Source organism: Coregonus lavaretus, assembly GCF_964263955.1.
Source record: "Coregonus lavaretus genome assembly, contig: HAP1_SCAFFOLD_4069, whole genome shotgun sequence".
In the NCBI taxonomy this organism is placed as follows: Eukaryota; Metazoa; Chordata; class Actinopteri; order Salmoniformes; family Salmonidae; genus Coregonus; species Coregonus lavaretus.
Genome location: NW_028156997.1, coordinates 38,376 through 54,387, shown reverse-complemented (window position 1 = coordinate 54,387; position 16,012 = coordinate 38,376). Strand labels below are relative to the sequence as shown.

The 16,012-nt window shown below is 44.3% G+C and overlaps 1 protein-coding gene across 1 annotated transcript; it reads right to left on the bottom strand.

The window, feature by feature from the left end:
• Nucleotides 1-239: 239 nt before the first annotated feature.
• LOC311125943 (WD repeat-containing protein 17-like) lies at nt 240-10,949 on the bottom strand (the record flags this gene model as incomplete). The annotated part of the gene is made up of 9 exons (XM_084199965.1): nt 240-331; nt 2,162-2,330; nt 2,581-2,768; nt 3,277-3,399; nt 3,725-3,976; nt 4,808-5,038; nt 5,942-6,125; nt 6,365-6,493; nt 10,899-10,949. Coding segments are annotated over 9 exons (1,419 nt in total), but the record flags the coding sequence as incomplete, so codon positions are not given.
• Nucleotides 10,950-16,012: the final 5,063 nt, after the last annotated feature.

The following is a 16,012-nucleotide window of genomic DNA, read 5'->3' as shown; positions in this document are numbered from 1 at the left end:
CACAAGGGAACAAAAAGGCTATGACATAAAAAAAAGATTGATAAACTCAAGAGATTATTGATAGATTACTCTATTAACCTTTTCACCATATCGTGCCGACCCAAACCAAACTGTGCTGGCTAGTGGATGCGTAACCAGGATATCTCAGTGCAGCTTTAGCACAGGTTTAGCTCGGTTCGGCTCAGTAGTGTGAAATGCCCTTATGACTGTCATGTTCTTCGTCAGTGTTGTTGACGTACTTCATTGAATCGTGTGATCATCTTGCCTTTCTTCACATCCCAGATGAATGCACCGTTCCGGGACGTGGCTCCGGCTATGCAGTTCAGGTCTCCTTTCGAAGAACACACACAAAGATAACAAGAGACATATTTACGACTAACTCAAGAAAGCGCAACATATTTCATATCAACCTGGTTTGAATCATTCAAAAAATCCATAACATTTACTTCTTAATGTATATTCAGTAACTCATTATTAATGGAAAAGAACTCACGGTAACACTTTACTTGAAAGGATATACTTAAGGCATTCATAAAAAATGTATTCATCACCAGCAGAGCAGTTTTCACAATAAAAGTCAACATGACGAATGATGGTATATAAAGGGTGTTTCAAATTAGAGCATGGGAGGGTCGGAGTATGAGTTCAAATCAAAGTATGCGAAACGGAGCATGGAGTGCACTTGTTGGCTGCCTACTCCGTTTGTACATATTATGAAGCATGCGTAGATGCAAGCTTCAACGGAAAGTGTGCACAGAAATATGACGCAACCACGTAAATAAACACGCAAAATGTATTGAAATCAATAGCCATTATTTGAGCTGAAGCGAGAGAAAATTAATGAAATGTTGCCCATTCACATCTCATATACTATATACACAAAAGTATGTGCACACCCCTTCAAATTAGTGCATTCGGCTATTTCAGCCACACCCGTTGCTGACAGATATAGCACACAGCCATGCAATCTCTATAGACAAACATTGGCAGTAGAATGGCCTTACTGAAGAGCTCAGTGACTTTCAACGTGGCACTGTCATAGGATGCCACCTTTCCAACAAGTCAGTTCGTCAAGTGTCTTCCCTGCTAGAGCTGCCCCGGTCATTTGTATGTGCTGTTATTGTGAAGTGAAAACGTGTAGGAGCAACAACGGCTCAGCCGCAAAGTGGTAGGCCACACAAGCACACAGAACGGGAACGCCATTGTCTGTCCTCGGTTGCAACACTCATTACCGAGTTCCAAGCTGACTCTGGAAGCACCGTCAGCACAAGAACTGTTCGTCAGGAGCTTCAGGAGCCATGGAACCCTGCTCGGTCAGGGTTCCATGGCCGAGCAGCCGCACACAAGCCTAAGTTCACCATGCGCAATGCCAAGCGTCAGATGGAGTGGTGTAAAGCTCGCCGCCATTGGATTCTGGAGCAGTGGAAATGCGTTCTCTGGAGTGATGAATCACGCTTCACTATCTGGCAGTCCTAAGGACAAATCTGGGTTTGACGGATGCCAGGAGAACGCTACCTGCCCCAATGCATAGTGCCAACTGTAAAGGTCTGGGGCTGTTTTTCATGGTTCGGGCTAGGCCCCTTAATTCCAGTGAAGGGAAATCTTAATGCTACAGCATACAATGACATTCTAGACGATTCTGTGCTTCCAATTTTGTGGCAACAGTTTGGGGAAAGCCAAAGCGAGGTCCATACAGAATGGTTTGTGGAAATCAGTGTGGAAGAACTTGACTGGCCTGCACAGAACCCTGACCTTAACCCCATCCAACACCTTTGGGATGAATTGGAACGCCGACTGCAAGCCAGGCTTAATGGCCCAACAACAGTGCTGACCTCACTAATGCTCTTGTGGCTGAATGGAAGTAAGTCCCCTTAGCAATGTTCCAACATCTAGTGAAAAGCCTTCCCAGAAGAGTGGAGGCTGTTATAGCAGCAAAGGGGGGACCTACTCCATATTAATGCCCATGATTTTGGAATGAGATGTTTGATGAGCAGGTGTCCACATACTTTTGTTTTCCACACTCTCGTCCTCACAAGAACGCACTCAAGAGAACGTCATCGGAGAATGCACTCGGAGCACGAGCGTGTGGAGCACAATAGTATGCATATTGAGAAACACCCAAAGTATTATGGTCTGTGTGTGTTCTCTCCCCATGTCTTACCAGGAGCCCAGGACAGAGAGTAGACCACACCCTCGTTGCCGGGAGAGGTATACACCGCCGTGAGGGTGTTGATGTCCCACACCTTAATGGTCCCGTCAAACGAGGCTGTCGCCAACAGGTTGGGGTCGTCTGGCTTGAACTTACAGTCAAATATGGTCTCAACATGACCCTGAGAACAACATATTGTTTCATGATCAGGTCTTCTTCAATATGAACTGGACTGGGAGTTATGTACAATAGAATTCCAGACACAAACAATAGATAGAAGAATGCTGTTAGGATCATCCCAATTCCCCTACCTCCCTTGCTATCACTTGTCCCCCCATTATTTTCCCTCCCTTGTTCCCTCTCTCCATCCTCTCCCTTCTCCTTTCCTCCTCACCCCCCCATCTCCTCCCCTCCCTCCCTCCCTCCCTCACCAGGTCTCGTAGGAAGTCCCACTTCTTGGCTCCCATGTCGTAGAGCCCCACCCCTCCGTCCATGAAGCAGCAGACAGCGTGGCCCGGGGGGAGGGAGAAGGCCTGGTTCTGGGATAGAGTAGGAGGAGGAACAGCCTCACTGGTGGATGACGTGTGGTGGTTCTTTGTCGGGGAGACGGAGCTCAAGGCTGAAAAGAGTAGGAAGTAAATAATGGAGAGGTCAGGTGATAGCGAGAATGGGGGAAAGAACTATGCTACAGAAAAGTTACTATTTTTCCAAGAGATATCTTATTGCACAAGATCAGTCATTCATATCCAAAACTCTGAAGTTATTATACACTTTTAGAAAAAAGTGAGCCACAAGGGTTCTTCGGCTGTCCCTGTAGGGTAACCCTTTTTGGTTCCAGGTAGAACCCTTTTTGGTTCTAGGTAGAACCCTTTTGGGTTCCATATAGAACTCTATGTGGAAAGGGTTGTACATGAAACCCAAAAGGGTTTTGCCTTGAACCAAAAGGTTTTTTACCTGGAACCAAAAAGGGTTCTTCAAAGGGTTCTCCTATTGGGACAGCTGAAGAACCCTTTTAGATCCTACTGTAGACAGCACCGTTTTTTCTAAGAGTGTACTGTAGACTGTGGATTCTACCGTAATTTGTGGATTATCAGAGCTAATGTGTCAGTAATGTGTCTAATGCTTACATTTCTTGGCTGGGGGAGAGTTTAACACATGTAAAGCATGGAAGCCGGTCTTCTTCAGTTTGAAGTTGTCAAGAGGTGTAGATCTTGACACGTTCCATATCCTCAACACACCAACTTGAGAATCTGGAAAAAGAAGGAACAAGTTGAAACAGTGGTATTGACTCAAGTTCTAAAGGCAAGAGCCCTACACAGCTGACCTCTAGCTACCTACATTGATGAACATACCCTACCTCATGTAAAGAACAAACCCAAGGCTATGACCTTACCTTAACCCCCAGTACCCTAACCCCTTAAGCCCTATCCCATAACCCAGCTTCTGTTCCTTACCTCCAGTGATGAACATGCCGGGTGCGCTGGGGACCCAGGCCAGACACTGTACTGAGGCAGCTGAACTGCACCCTAACCCACTGTACCCTACCACTTATACCCTACCCCAATATGTCCTTACCTCCAGTGATGAACATGCCGGGTGCGCTGGGGACCCAGGCCAGACACTGTACTGAGGCAGCTGAACTGGGGAAGCTGAAGGTGGTGACACAGGTCAGCCCCTCTGAGTCTACCATTCTGATGCCATTATGCAAGTTGGCCACTAGGAGGTAGTCTGTAGACAGGGGGTCCCACTCCAATGCTGTGACCGGGTCCTCCTCGTCTGTCCCCTCTAAAGACTCTGGGCGCAACACGTGCTTCTGGTTTTTAGATCCTAGGACAGGAGAGGAGACCTACTGCATCAACTGACTAAATAAAGTCAACACAGCCCCTAATCAAATATCTGGAGGTACCTAATAAAGGGCTCGTGTGGAAGAAACTGTCAATAATTACATATTTAAAGGTCTTCCTGGCACTGATTCTGCTGATAGCGGCTATTTTGAAGAAGGGTCTACAGATGTAGGATCTTAATTTGATCACTCTTTTGTTGCTGAGAATTTTCCTGCTCAGCAGGAAATGCAAACTTGTAGTGTATTCAAGGTTTAAAAAGGATTCTAAAGTTTGTAATTTCTACTTTAAAATGTCAGTCTTGATTTGCCCTAACTAAAAACGTATCAACCCCATCAAAAAATATCCATGAATTATAATCAACATAATAATTCACATTTCCTGTTGCAGCAGGATTATCTTCCTCTGGATAAGAGTGTCTGCTAGCTAAATGACTCAAATGTAAAAGTGTAATAACAGAGAAATGCCTGCCCAGTTCTTTCACATCAGTGCAGATGAAGGAGATAAGACAAAGAGAGGAAGCCACTTTAGACAATTGAGATGCAGCCTCAGCCTAGACTAACTTTAGACAATTGAGATGCAGCCTCAGTCTAGACTATCTTTAGACTATTGAGATGCAGCCTCAGTCTAGACTATCTTTAGACTATTGAGATGCAGCCTCAGTCTAGACTATCTTTAGACGATTGAGATGCAGCCTCAGTCTAGACTATGTTTAGACGATTGAGATGCAGCCTCAGTCTAGACTATCTTTAGACTATTGAGATGCAGCCTCAGTCTAGACTATCTTTAGACTATTGAGATGCAGCCTCAGTCTTACCTGGCTGGAAGATGGAGAGGCTCCCGTCCGTGTGTCCGAACGCCACCTTGCCCTTCTTGACGGGGTGCCAGCGGAACAGACAGATGTCGGACAGGAAGCTGTGTGCCTCCTTGTGGACGGTAACGCCGGCGTCCAGCCCACTGATGGCCCACAGGTAGAGAGGGCCCCGGTGGGACACAAACGCCACACAGTCACCCGCGTTCCAGCACCAGCTCAGAGACGCTGGGATGCCTGGGTGATGGTACACAAGGGTTAGAGACACATTAGATACACTCGCACACACACACACACACACACACACACACACACACACACACACACACACACACACACACACACACACACACACACACACACACACACACACACACACACACACACACACACACACACACACACACACACACACACACACAGACAGATAGACAGAAAGAGAAAACACACACAGAAAACACACACACACAAAGAAAACACACACACACAAACAAACACACACACCCACCCACACACACTGTCTCTCTCTCCTAGGAAAACAAATAACACCAACCCACCCAGCCATCAGCCATCTCCTTCCTGATAGGAGTCAGTGTAGCAGCAACAATAGCCAGTACTAATGACATTAGTAAGCACACAAACACTTCACTACACTGAGTCACCCTCCCAAGGCAACCCAACCTACTCTCTCTAACCTCTCACACAGCCTACTCTCTCTAACCTCTCACACAGCCTACTCTCTCTAACCTCTCACACAGCCTACTCTCTCTAACCTCTCACACAGCCTACTCTCTCTAACCTCTCACACAGCCTACTCTCTCTAACCTCTCACACAGCCTACTCTCTCTAACCTCACTGACACATCTCCCATCAGTTGTGTCTAAAGAGGAGCCTACTCCTAGGTAAACTCCCTTACCACTGGTCTACAGTCATTCCTCATTTCCATTCTGATGATTGATTAGAACCAGTATCTTTTGCATTATGTTCAGTACATTTGATGTCATCTAGTCTGGCCACAGCTTTCTGCTCCACCTTGTTTCACTGTGTTTCAAAACGTTTTCTCCCTACTGAACACCACCCTCTGGCCCACCCATTCCCCCTGTACATCTGCCTCCTTTGGACATAGTTCATTATCAGTACCTTTGGTGTTATCCAGCCTGGCCACAATCTTCTGCTCTGCCACATTCCAGATGATGAGCAGGTTGTCAGCGCTGGCACTGGCGAACACCTCGGGGTTGTGTGGGCACCACGATATGGCCGTGATGGTCTTCTTGTGCTCTGACATAATGGCTCGAAGCTTGAACTCATTGTATCTGTGGTCCAACTACATGGGTACAGATGGGAACGATGAGGAATATATTGGTATTGGTGTTGCATTTGTAAACAGATAGAATAGAACAGATAATGATAGATAATGAAAACGTCAATGATAGAAATGACTTGAAGATTAGATATCTCTTTTGAATGTCCTTTAGACAGAGAAGTGAGAGAACACACACAAAGACAGATGCATGCACACATGCACACACACACACACACACCAATGTTTGTCAAGCTAATTACCTTGTAGACATATATAGCGAGTGTTGCACAGTAAGCAAACCGGTCTCCACTGGCAGCACACACATCTTTGTTCCAGGGCTGGCACCCGGCAGCCAGCAGGCCCACCTGTTTCACCTGGGACATTTTTATCTGCGACACACAGGGAAGAGGAAGAGATGGACTACACCAAAACAAAGGCAATGCTCTGTGATCCTTATTCATGGTTTGAGGGATACATTCAGGTCTAAAGCATTCTCTATTCTCATGTACATCAGTCTTACATTTTAGAACTGATAATATATTGAAACTGCTTACTATTCAGCTGTAATAGACCATTCTCACAATGACAATGACTAGAGCGTGGATACAGACTACAAACGAACAGCACAGTGGCCTTAAATGCATACTGATAAGAAATCAGTGAAAAACATGAATCAGAGAAAACACCAGCATGTACAGTATGTTGGTATCACACAGAGGGAGCACACAGGAACAGCCTTGCAGAACTCACATTGTAAGAGGAGACAGACATATTCCCCCTATTTACATTTCTCTCTCTCTCTCTCTCTCTCTCTCTCTCTCTTCTCTCTCTCTCTCTCTCTCTCTCTCTCTCTCTCTCTCTCTCTCCCTCTCTCTCTCTCTCTCTCTCTCTCTCTCTCTCTCTCTCTCTCTCTCTCTCTCTCTATTTCTTTATTTTATTTTTTTATTTTTTTAATGTCACTTGTATTTATTCAGGGGAAACCATTGAGACCAGGGTCTCATTTACAATGGTGCCCTGAGAACAACAATACAACAAATTCAAAATGATCAATAAAAATTAAATAAACTACAAAATTACAGAATCAACACTACAGGTTCAAACACCGCAAATACAATTATTTACAGTGCATTCGGAAAGTATTCAGACCCCTTGACATTTTCCACATTTTGTTACGTTACAGCCTTATTCTAAAATTGATTAAAAAATATGTTTTCCCATCAATCTACACACAATATCCACTAATGACAAATCAAAAACTTGAGATGGTTTGGGATAAGTTGGACCGCAGAGTGAAGGAAAAGCAGCCAACAAGTACTCAGCATATGTGGCAACTCCTTCAAGACTGTTGGAAAAGCATTCCAGGTGAAGCTGGTTGAGAGAATGCCAGGAGTGTGCAAAGCTGTCATCAAGGCAAAGGGTGGCTACTTTGAAGAATCTAAAATCTAAAATATTTTTGTATTTGTTGAACACTTTTTTGGTTACTACATGATTCCATATGAGTTCTTTCATAGTTAAGATGTCTTCACTATTATTCCACAATGTAGAAAATAGTTAAAATAAAGGAAAACCCTTTGAATGAATAGGTGTGTCCAAACTTATGACTGGTACTGTTTGTATTTATGTAAAAAATAGGGACCAGAATGGAAATAAGTCCCCGACTTTATTGTGCAATCCCAATCACTTAAAAAAATAATTGTACTGTGTGTATTTACAGAGCATTCGGAAAATATTCAGTCCCCTTGACTTTTTCCACATTTTGTTACGTTACAGCCTTATACTAAAATGGATTACAATTGTATTTATTCTTATCAACCTACACACAATACCCCATAATGACAAAGCAACATCAGTTTTCTTTTGTGCAAATGTATTAAATATAAAAAACGGAAATATTACATTTACATAAGTATTCAGACCCTTTACTCAGTACTTTGTTGAAGCACCTTTGGCAGCGATTACAGCCTTGAGTCTTCTTGGGTATGACGCTACAAGCTTGGCACACCTGTATTTAGGGAGTTTCTCCCAATCTTCTCTGCAGATCCTCTCAAGCTCTGTCAGGTTGGTTGGGGAGTGTCGCTGCACAGCTATTTTCAGGTCTCTCCAGAGATGTTCAATCAGGTTCAAGTCCGGGCTCCGGCTGGGCCACTCAACGACATTCAAAGACTTGTCCCGAAGCCACACCTGCATTTTCTTGGCTGTGAGCTTAGGGTTGTTGTTCTTTTGGAAGGTGAACCTGAGCGCTCTGGAGCAGGTTTTCATCAATGATCTCTCTGTACTTTTCTCTGTTAATCTTTTCCTCGATCCTGACTAGTCTCCCATTCCCTGACGCTGAAAAACATCCCCACAGCATGATGCTGCCACCACCATGCTTCACCGTAGGGATGGTTCCAGGTTTCCTCCAGACATGACACTTGGCATTCAGGCCAATGAGTTCAATCTTGGTTTCATCAGACCAGAGAATCTTGTTTCTCATGGTCTGAGAGTCTTTAGGTGCCTTTTGGCAAACTCCAAGCAGGCTGTCATGTGCCTTTTACTGAGGAGTGGCTTCCGTTTGGCCACTCTACCATAAAGGCCTGATTGATGGAGTGCTGCAGAGATGGTTGTCCTTCTGGAATGTTCTCCCATCTCCACAGAGGAACTCTGGAGCTCTGTCAGAGTTACCATTCGGTTCTTGGTCACCTCCCTGACCAAGGCCCTTCTCCCCCGATTACTCAGTTTGGCCGGGCGGCCAGCTCTAGGAAGAGTCTTGGTGGTTCCAAACTTCTTCCATTTAAGAATGATGGAGGCCACTGTGTTCTTGGGGACCTTCAATGCTGCATAAATGTTTTGGTACCCTTCCCCAGATCTGTGATCAGGTGGACTCCAATCAAGTTGTAGAAACATCTCAAGGATGAACAATGGAAACAGGATGCACCTGAGCTCAATTTCGAGTCTCATAGCAAAGGGTCTGAATACTTATGTAAATAAAGTATTTCTGTTTTTAATTTTTTTTAAATTTGCAAACATTTCTAAAAACCTGTTTTCGCTTAGTCATTATGCGGTATTGTGTGTAGATTGATGTTGTAAAAAATAATTTCATGCATTTTAGAATAAGGCTGTAAAGTAACAAAATGTGGAAAAAGTCAAGGGGTCTGAATACTTTCCGAATGCACTGTACATTAAATCCAAACAGTTTAATTCTCATTAGATTCATTCAACATTAAAGTCCTGAACTTTCCTACAGGCATCCTGAACTTCCTTACAGGCACCAGAGAGTCAAGATGTAGGGAGTTTTGTAGGCTATTCCAAAAATGGGGGGGGGGGGACTAAAACTGAAGGCGGATTTACCTAGATCGATAAGTACTAGTGGAACTTCGAGAGTTAGCCATCCCTGTGAACGGGTTTGGTGTCGCATATTTTACATTTTTTACAGTAAGCTTGGTAGGTCGGAAGCTTGTGTAGTAGAGCTTTGTAAACAAAAAGGGAGTAATTTACTGATCATGGGGACTTTAATGAGGACCAGCCAACCTTTTGATACAGGATGCTGTGACGCTTAGTAAAACTGTCACCTGTGATAAAGTGAATGGTGCTATGATAGACGTCATCCAAAGGTTTAAGAGTAGTTGCTGCTGCATTCCGATAAATGGTGTCGCCGTATGTTTTTTAAACGTCAAATTATTGTCAATCTAAAAGCCCAGATAATTATAGGCGGGAACCTGCTCGATGAAAGAACCATCCAATGCATAAATGTGTAAGCCATCTCAAATATTTCTACGAGAATTAGACACCAGCATACATTTAGTACCAATTTTAAATCAACAAGGTCTTTCTGCAAGGCGACAAAATCAGAATGCAACTCCAACATTGCCTGGTCAGCCATAGGGGCAGTAGCGTACATAACAGGTTTTTGCAGATAGACCAGTATTATTTATATAAATAGTAAAGAAGACAGGTCCCAAAATTGACCCCTCCGGGACACCTTTAGTAATATCAAGGTAACTTGACTTGACACCATCAGAAAGCACACAATGTGTCCTGTTTGACAGATAGTTGTACAGTCAACTTTATGCAGATTGTAGAGTCAACTTTCCTGCCAGTTCTTGACTATGGTAACCCCATATTTGGATGCCGTCTACCATTGCGGCCTTCGCTTTATCCAGGTGACAGTTTTACTACGCATAACTGAATCCTGTATCAAAAGGTTGGCTGGTCCTCATTAAAGTCTCATAGATCATAATCTGTCTCATGCTACAACCCAGACAGAAAAAGAAAATAACAGAACCCGTGAGCACGTACATAGACAAAACACAGAGATAAAACACAAAGACAAAACACAGAGACAAAACACAAAGACAAAACTTAAAGACAAAACACATAGACAAAACACAGAGACAAAACACAGAGACAAAACACAGAGACAAAACACAAAGACAAAACACAAAGACAAAACACATAGACAAAACACAAAGACAAAACACAAAGACAAAACACAGAGACAAAACACAGAGACAAAACACATAGACGAAACACAAAGACAAAACACATAGACAAAACACAAAGACAAAACACAAAGACAAAACACAGAGACAAAACACAGAGACAAAACACATAGACGAAACACAAAGACAAAACACATAGACAAAACACAGAGACAAAACACAGAGACAAAACACAAAGACAAAACACAAAGACAAAACACAAAGACAAAACACATAGACAAAACACAAAGACAAAACACAAAGACAAAATACAGCTTGACTCCTCTCCTCCTTTCTCATCCCCTCGTTCTATCCTCTCCTCCCCTCTTTTCCCTACCTTCACGTCGGCATCGTTCTTAGTGTACCACTCCAGATTGTCTGTGTCCATTTTCCAGAGGATCCCTTCACCCTCTAGTCTCTCCAAAGCAAGATTAACAAGGCTTGCTGTTACAGGGAAGGTAGCTAGCTAACAGATTGACAAGGCTCTCTGTTAGAGGCAAGGTAGCTAGCTAAGCTTACAGAGCTGAGGTGTGGTGGTGTTGTCACAGCGAAGGTAGAGCTGGCGAGTGAAGAGAGAGGAGCCCTGTGTGTACGTCTCAGAGATAGAGACGGAGAAGGAGTGTGTGTATGTGTGTGTATGACTGTGTGTGCACTCATTGACTGGTGCAACGTAGTTGTGTGTGTGTGTGTGTGTGGGAGACAAGTGCAGCCCCCGCCGGTAGCCAGGCAACTGCAGCCTGCTGTATTAAAATGACGTGCCTTATAACTCCCCTGCTACACACACACACACACACACACACACACACACACACAGCCCTATACACACATACATCTGTGAACCTACTCATGTACCTACCCACACACACCTACATACACGTTCGTAAACATAAAGACAAAACTCACACACATACGCACAATGCATACACACTCAAACATACAAGTACCTACACACACTCAGGAGCATAACATAAACAATGCACACACACTTCCGAACTCTAACCCCCTGACAGCACCCCTCACCCACACCCAGTCATGGTTGTTTTCCTCCATTTTCTCTCTGACTCAGTGTACAACCCTGTCTCCACCTCCCCCACACCTCAAACCACCTAACTAACCCAGCACAACCTCTGGCAGGGACCCACCGTTCCCCCTTGTCATCCACAGTTCCAGTCTCCTGTGTAGCTGGCTCTCTCCTCCATCAGATAATGGTAACAACACAATCAGTGTACTGGCCCCTGTGATAAGGACACAGTGGAGAGATCCCTCACTGGGTCTAGAGAGGCTAGCGTGCTCTATTATAAAGCCTCAATCTACATGACAATGACGGTGGAAAAAGACAGGATGCTGAAGATAGAGATATTCCTGACTTTGAGTATGGGATTGGTCTCTAAGCTCATCTGAGGATCTGAGGTTGGTTGAGGGGGCTTGGGGGGTCTTTGTATGATATTTTACACAGAGAGAGAAAGAGAGAGAGAGAGAGAGAGAGAGAGAGAGAGAGAGAGAGAGAGAGAGAGAGAGAGAGAGAGGAGAGAGAGAGAGAGAGAGAGAGAGAGAGAGGAGAGAGAGAGAGAGAGAGAGAGCGAGAGAGAGAGAGAGAGAGAGAGAGAGAGAGAGAGGGGGGGGAGAAATAACCCCAATAAAGCCCTTTGAATTGAATTGAGAGAGAGAGCTAGAGAGAGAGCGTTTGTGTGTGTGTGTGTGTGTGTGAGTGTGCTTTTGTGTGTGCACGCATGCATCCATCAGTGGAGGCTGCTGAGGGGAGGACAGCACCTAATAATGGCTGGAACGGAGCAAATGGAATGGCATCAAACACATAAAATGCATGTGTTTGATACCCTTCCACTAATTCCTCTCCAGTCATTACCACAAGCCCGTCCTCCCCAATTAAGGTGTCACCAACCTCCTGTGGCATCCATGTATTTATGTGTGTGGACAGGACAGTAGATAGGGGAATGACTAGAGACACACTAGTCTCTAATTAGCAGGAGAATGACAAATGTATCTTCAACTAATGAATGAATGGATTAGATGGAAAGACAAATGGTCCTCTGTAGCTCAGTTGGTAGCGCATGGCGCTTGCAACGCCATGATAGTGGGTTTGATTCCTTGGACAAGCCATACGTTGAAAAACATTTATGTATGCATGACTGTAAGTCACTTAATGGTATATATATTATTATAAGTGTGTCATGTGGGGGACATGGGTGGGTGAGAGGTGGGTAAGTGGGGTTGTTCGGTGATGCAACTACTATGTTCGTGATCGGACTCACATCACAGCACCCTCGGCTGTGGTGGTGAGAGACAGAGAGGAAACTTGGTGCAGCGTTACCTAGGCGATGGAGACGGACTCGGGAAGGCTGTTCAACTGAAGTAGCACTGAGCACCGCTTGAGAGAGACGGGGGGATAGAGAGAGATGGAGAGGGAGGAGTGAGAGAGAGAGGTGTAGGTTGCTCTCCCTTACTGAAAGAGTAAAGCCATCCATTCAGAGACATGACATAGGAATGATAAAATCATAACTATAAACCGGGTGGTTCGAGCCCTGAATGCTGATTGGCTGAAAGCTGTGGTATATCAGACCGTATACCATGGGTAAAACAAAAAAATATTATTTACTGGTCTAATTACATTGGTAATCAGTGTATAATAGCAATAAGACACCTTGGAGGTTTGTGATATATGGCCAATATACCACGGCTAAGGGCTGTGTCCAGGCACTCTGCATTCCGTCGTGCATAAGAACAGCCCTTAGCCGTGCTATATTGGCCATATACCACACCTCCTCGGGCCTTATTGCTTAAGTATAGACTAATGACACCAAGTCCTCTTCTTTTTCCACAAAGCAGCTTTAAAGCCTAGTTGCCTGACAGTGCACTCTCCATTAAGCTACAGTATAAAAACTGCAGCTGGTCAGTAGGCTGCTACATCAGTCTCTTGGTAAGACGTGTCCTGCAGGATACTTGGGTGGAAGCCATACACACTGTCACAAAGGTCAAGGACAGTCCAAGGAGAGGAGCAACAGAAAGAACCAGTCCACAACCTAATAAGGAGTTTTACAATGTTCTGTCCTTTTCTTGAACCCCTCCCATTCTCTAGTATGACGCCTGGCATGTATGTTCAAGAAGTCGAATGAATTAATTCCTCACGACAACCGAGTGAATTAAAATGTTTTCGAAGATGACCGAAATACGAACGCAAGACCACAGTCATGTTCATTGGGTAATATTATTCAGACTCCTAGGCCTATATCAGCTCTGCACATGAAAGCTGGGGATGTTTTCAAAGGCTCTATATCGCTGCAGCCACGTTGCCTTACTGCCAAGGGAAGAACAGCCGTACGGTTTAATTAGCCACCAAAGGACCAGAGGTTGTTCCAACCTTGCAGCAGCATAATCTACAAATGCCAGTCATATGATGCCTCTCTTCCCCCCTTTCTCTCTAAACTCTGGGAATGTTCATTGATTTCAGGAAGATTAGGTCTAATTGGCATGAAATGTAATGGAATTTACATTACCAAAACAAATTATGACAAGAATAAAAAGTATCTTTCTCTCTTTATCTCTCTCTCTCTCTCTCTCTCTCTCTCTCTCTCTCTCTCTCTCTCTCTCTCTCTCTCTCTCTCTCTCTCTCTCTCTCTCTCTCTCTTCCTCTTTCTCTCTCTCTCTCTTTCCTCTCTCTCTCTCTCTCTCTCTCTCTCTCTCTCCCTCCCTCTCTCTCTCTCTCTCTCTCTCTCTCTCTCTCTCTCTCTCTCTCTCTCTGAGTTCTACTAAATGATTAACAGTGTGGAGATGTTTCAGGATGTATGGGGACTCAGGGGGGGCTGTCTGTACAGCAGGAGAAGAGGGGTTGGATGTATGTTTGTAATGTGGTGCTGGATTGTGTATTGTATTGTACTGTGTTGTTGTGTACTGTGTAATGTGATTGTGTGGAGGTTGGGGTGGCACACAATGCGTTTTTATGGGGGGTTAATGTGGTGTTTTTAGTGTAATGAGTCTCTCTTTCTCTCTCACTCTCTCGCACTCAATTCAATTCAATGGGCTTTATTGGCATGGGAAACATATGTTAACATTGCCAAAGCAAGTGAAATAGAAAATAAACAAAAGTGAAATAAACAATAAAAAAAATGAACAGTAAACATTACACTCACAAAAGTTTCAAAGGAATAGAGACATTTAAAATGCCATATTACGGCTATGTACAGTGTTGTAACGATGTGCAAATAGTTAAAGTACAAAAGGGAAAATAAATCAACATGGGTTGTATTTACAATGGCCTCTCTCTCCTGTCTGCTCTGACAAGCTAGCCGTCTGTTGACCACATTTACATTTTAGTCATTTAGCAGACGCTCTTATCCAGAGCGACTTACAGTTAGCACATACATTATTTTATCGAACCCACAACCCTGGCGTTGCAAACACCATGCTCTACCAACTGAGCTACATCCCCTGCCGGCCATTCCCTCCCCTACCCTGGGCCAATTGTGCGCCGCCCCATGGGTCTCCCGGTCGCGGCCGGCTACGACAGAGCCTGGATTCTAGCACTGCGATGCAGTGCCTTAGACCACTGCGCCACTCGGGAGACCACGAAGAAGAAGAGACTATTATTCACCTATTCCTTCTGTTCATGGTGGAAAGAATGAAGGATGTACACACTGACAAGACTTACAGTTAGCACATACATTATTTTATCGAACCCACAACCCTGGCGTTGCAAACACCATGCTCTACCAACTGAGCTACATCCCCTGCCGGCCATTCCCTCCCCTACCCTGGGCCAATTGTGCGCCGCCCCATGGGTCTCCCGGTCGCGGCCGGCTACGACAGAGCCTGGATTCTAGCACTGCGATGCAGTGCCTTAGACCACTGCGCCACTCGGGAGACCACGAAGAAGAAGAGACTATTATTCACCTATTCCTTCTGTTCATGGTGGAAAGAATGAAGGATGTACACACTGACAAGACACACACCAGAAGTGTTTTCCAATGAAGTGTTTATGGAAATCTCTTTCTATGGAAAAACAAGTGGCAATCAAAGTTGTGACAATCATCTGTGAAAAGTGTTGCTCTTGGGCAATTCCACGATTATGGAATTGAGCTGAGACTGATTTTTCTCTTAAAATGTCTGTCAAACAAAAACCATTGATTTCAAAGTTGAACAAACCATACAACTCTATGCACAAGGACTACTTTTAACAATTTACACTGAACATTTTACAAAAACACATTTGCTGGAAGAACTATGGAGATGCAAAGTTTGGTAACATGTCTGCAGAACGAAAGGGGTGTCAGCTATGACATGACACCTTGACTTTGAAAAAATCTATTTTGGTTATTGAACTACAGTAAGTGAAGTGGATTTACACCCGGTAACAGAATTGCGGTAACGGAATTTCATCATGGGTCCCTGATCTGTACTACACAGAAATGTATAATTATGGATATGAATGCCATTCTC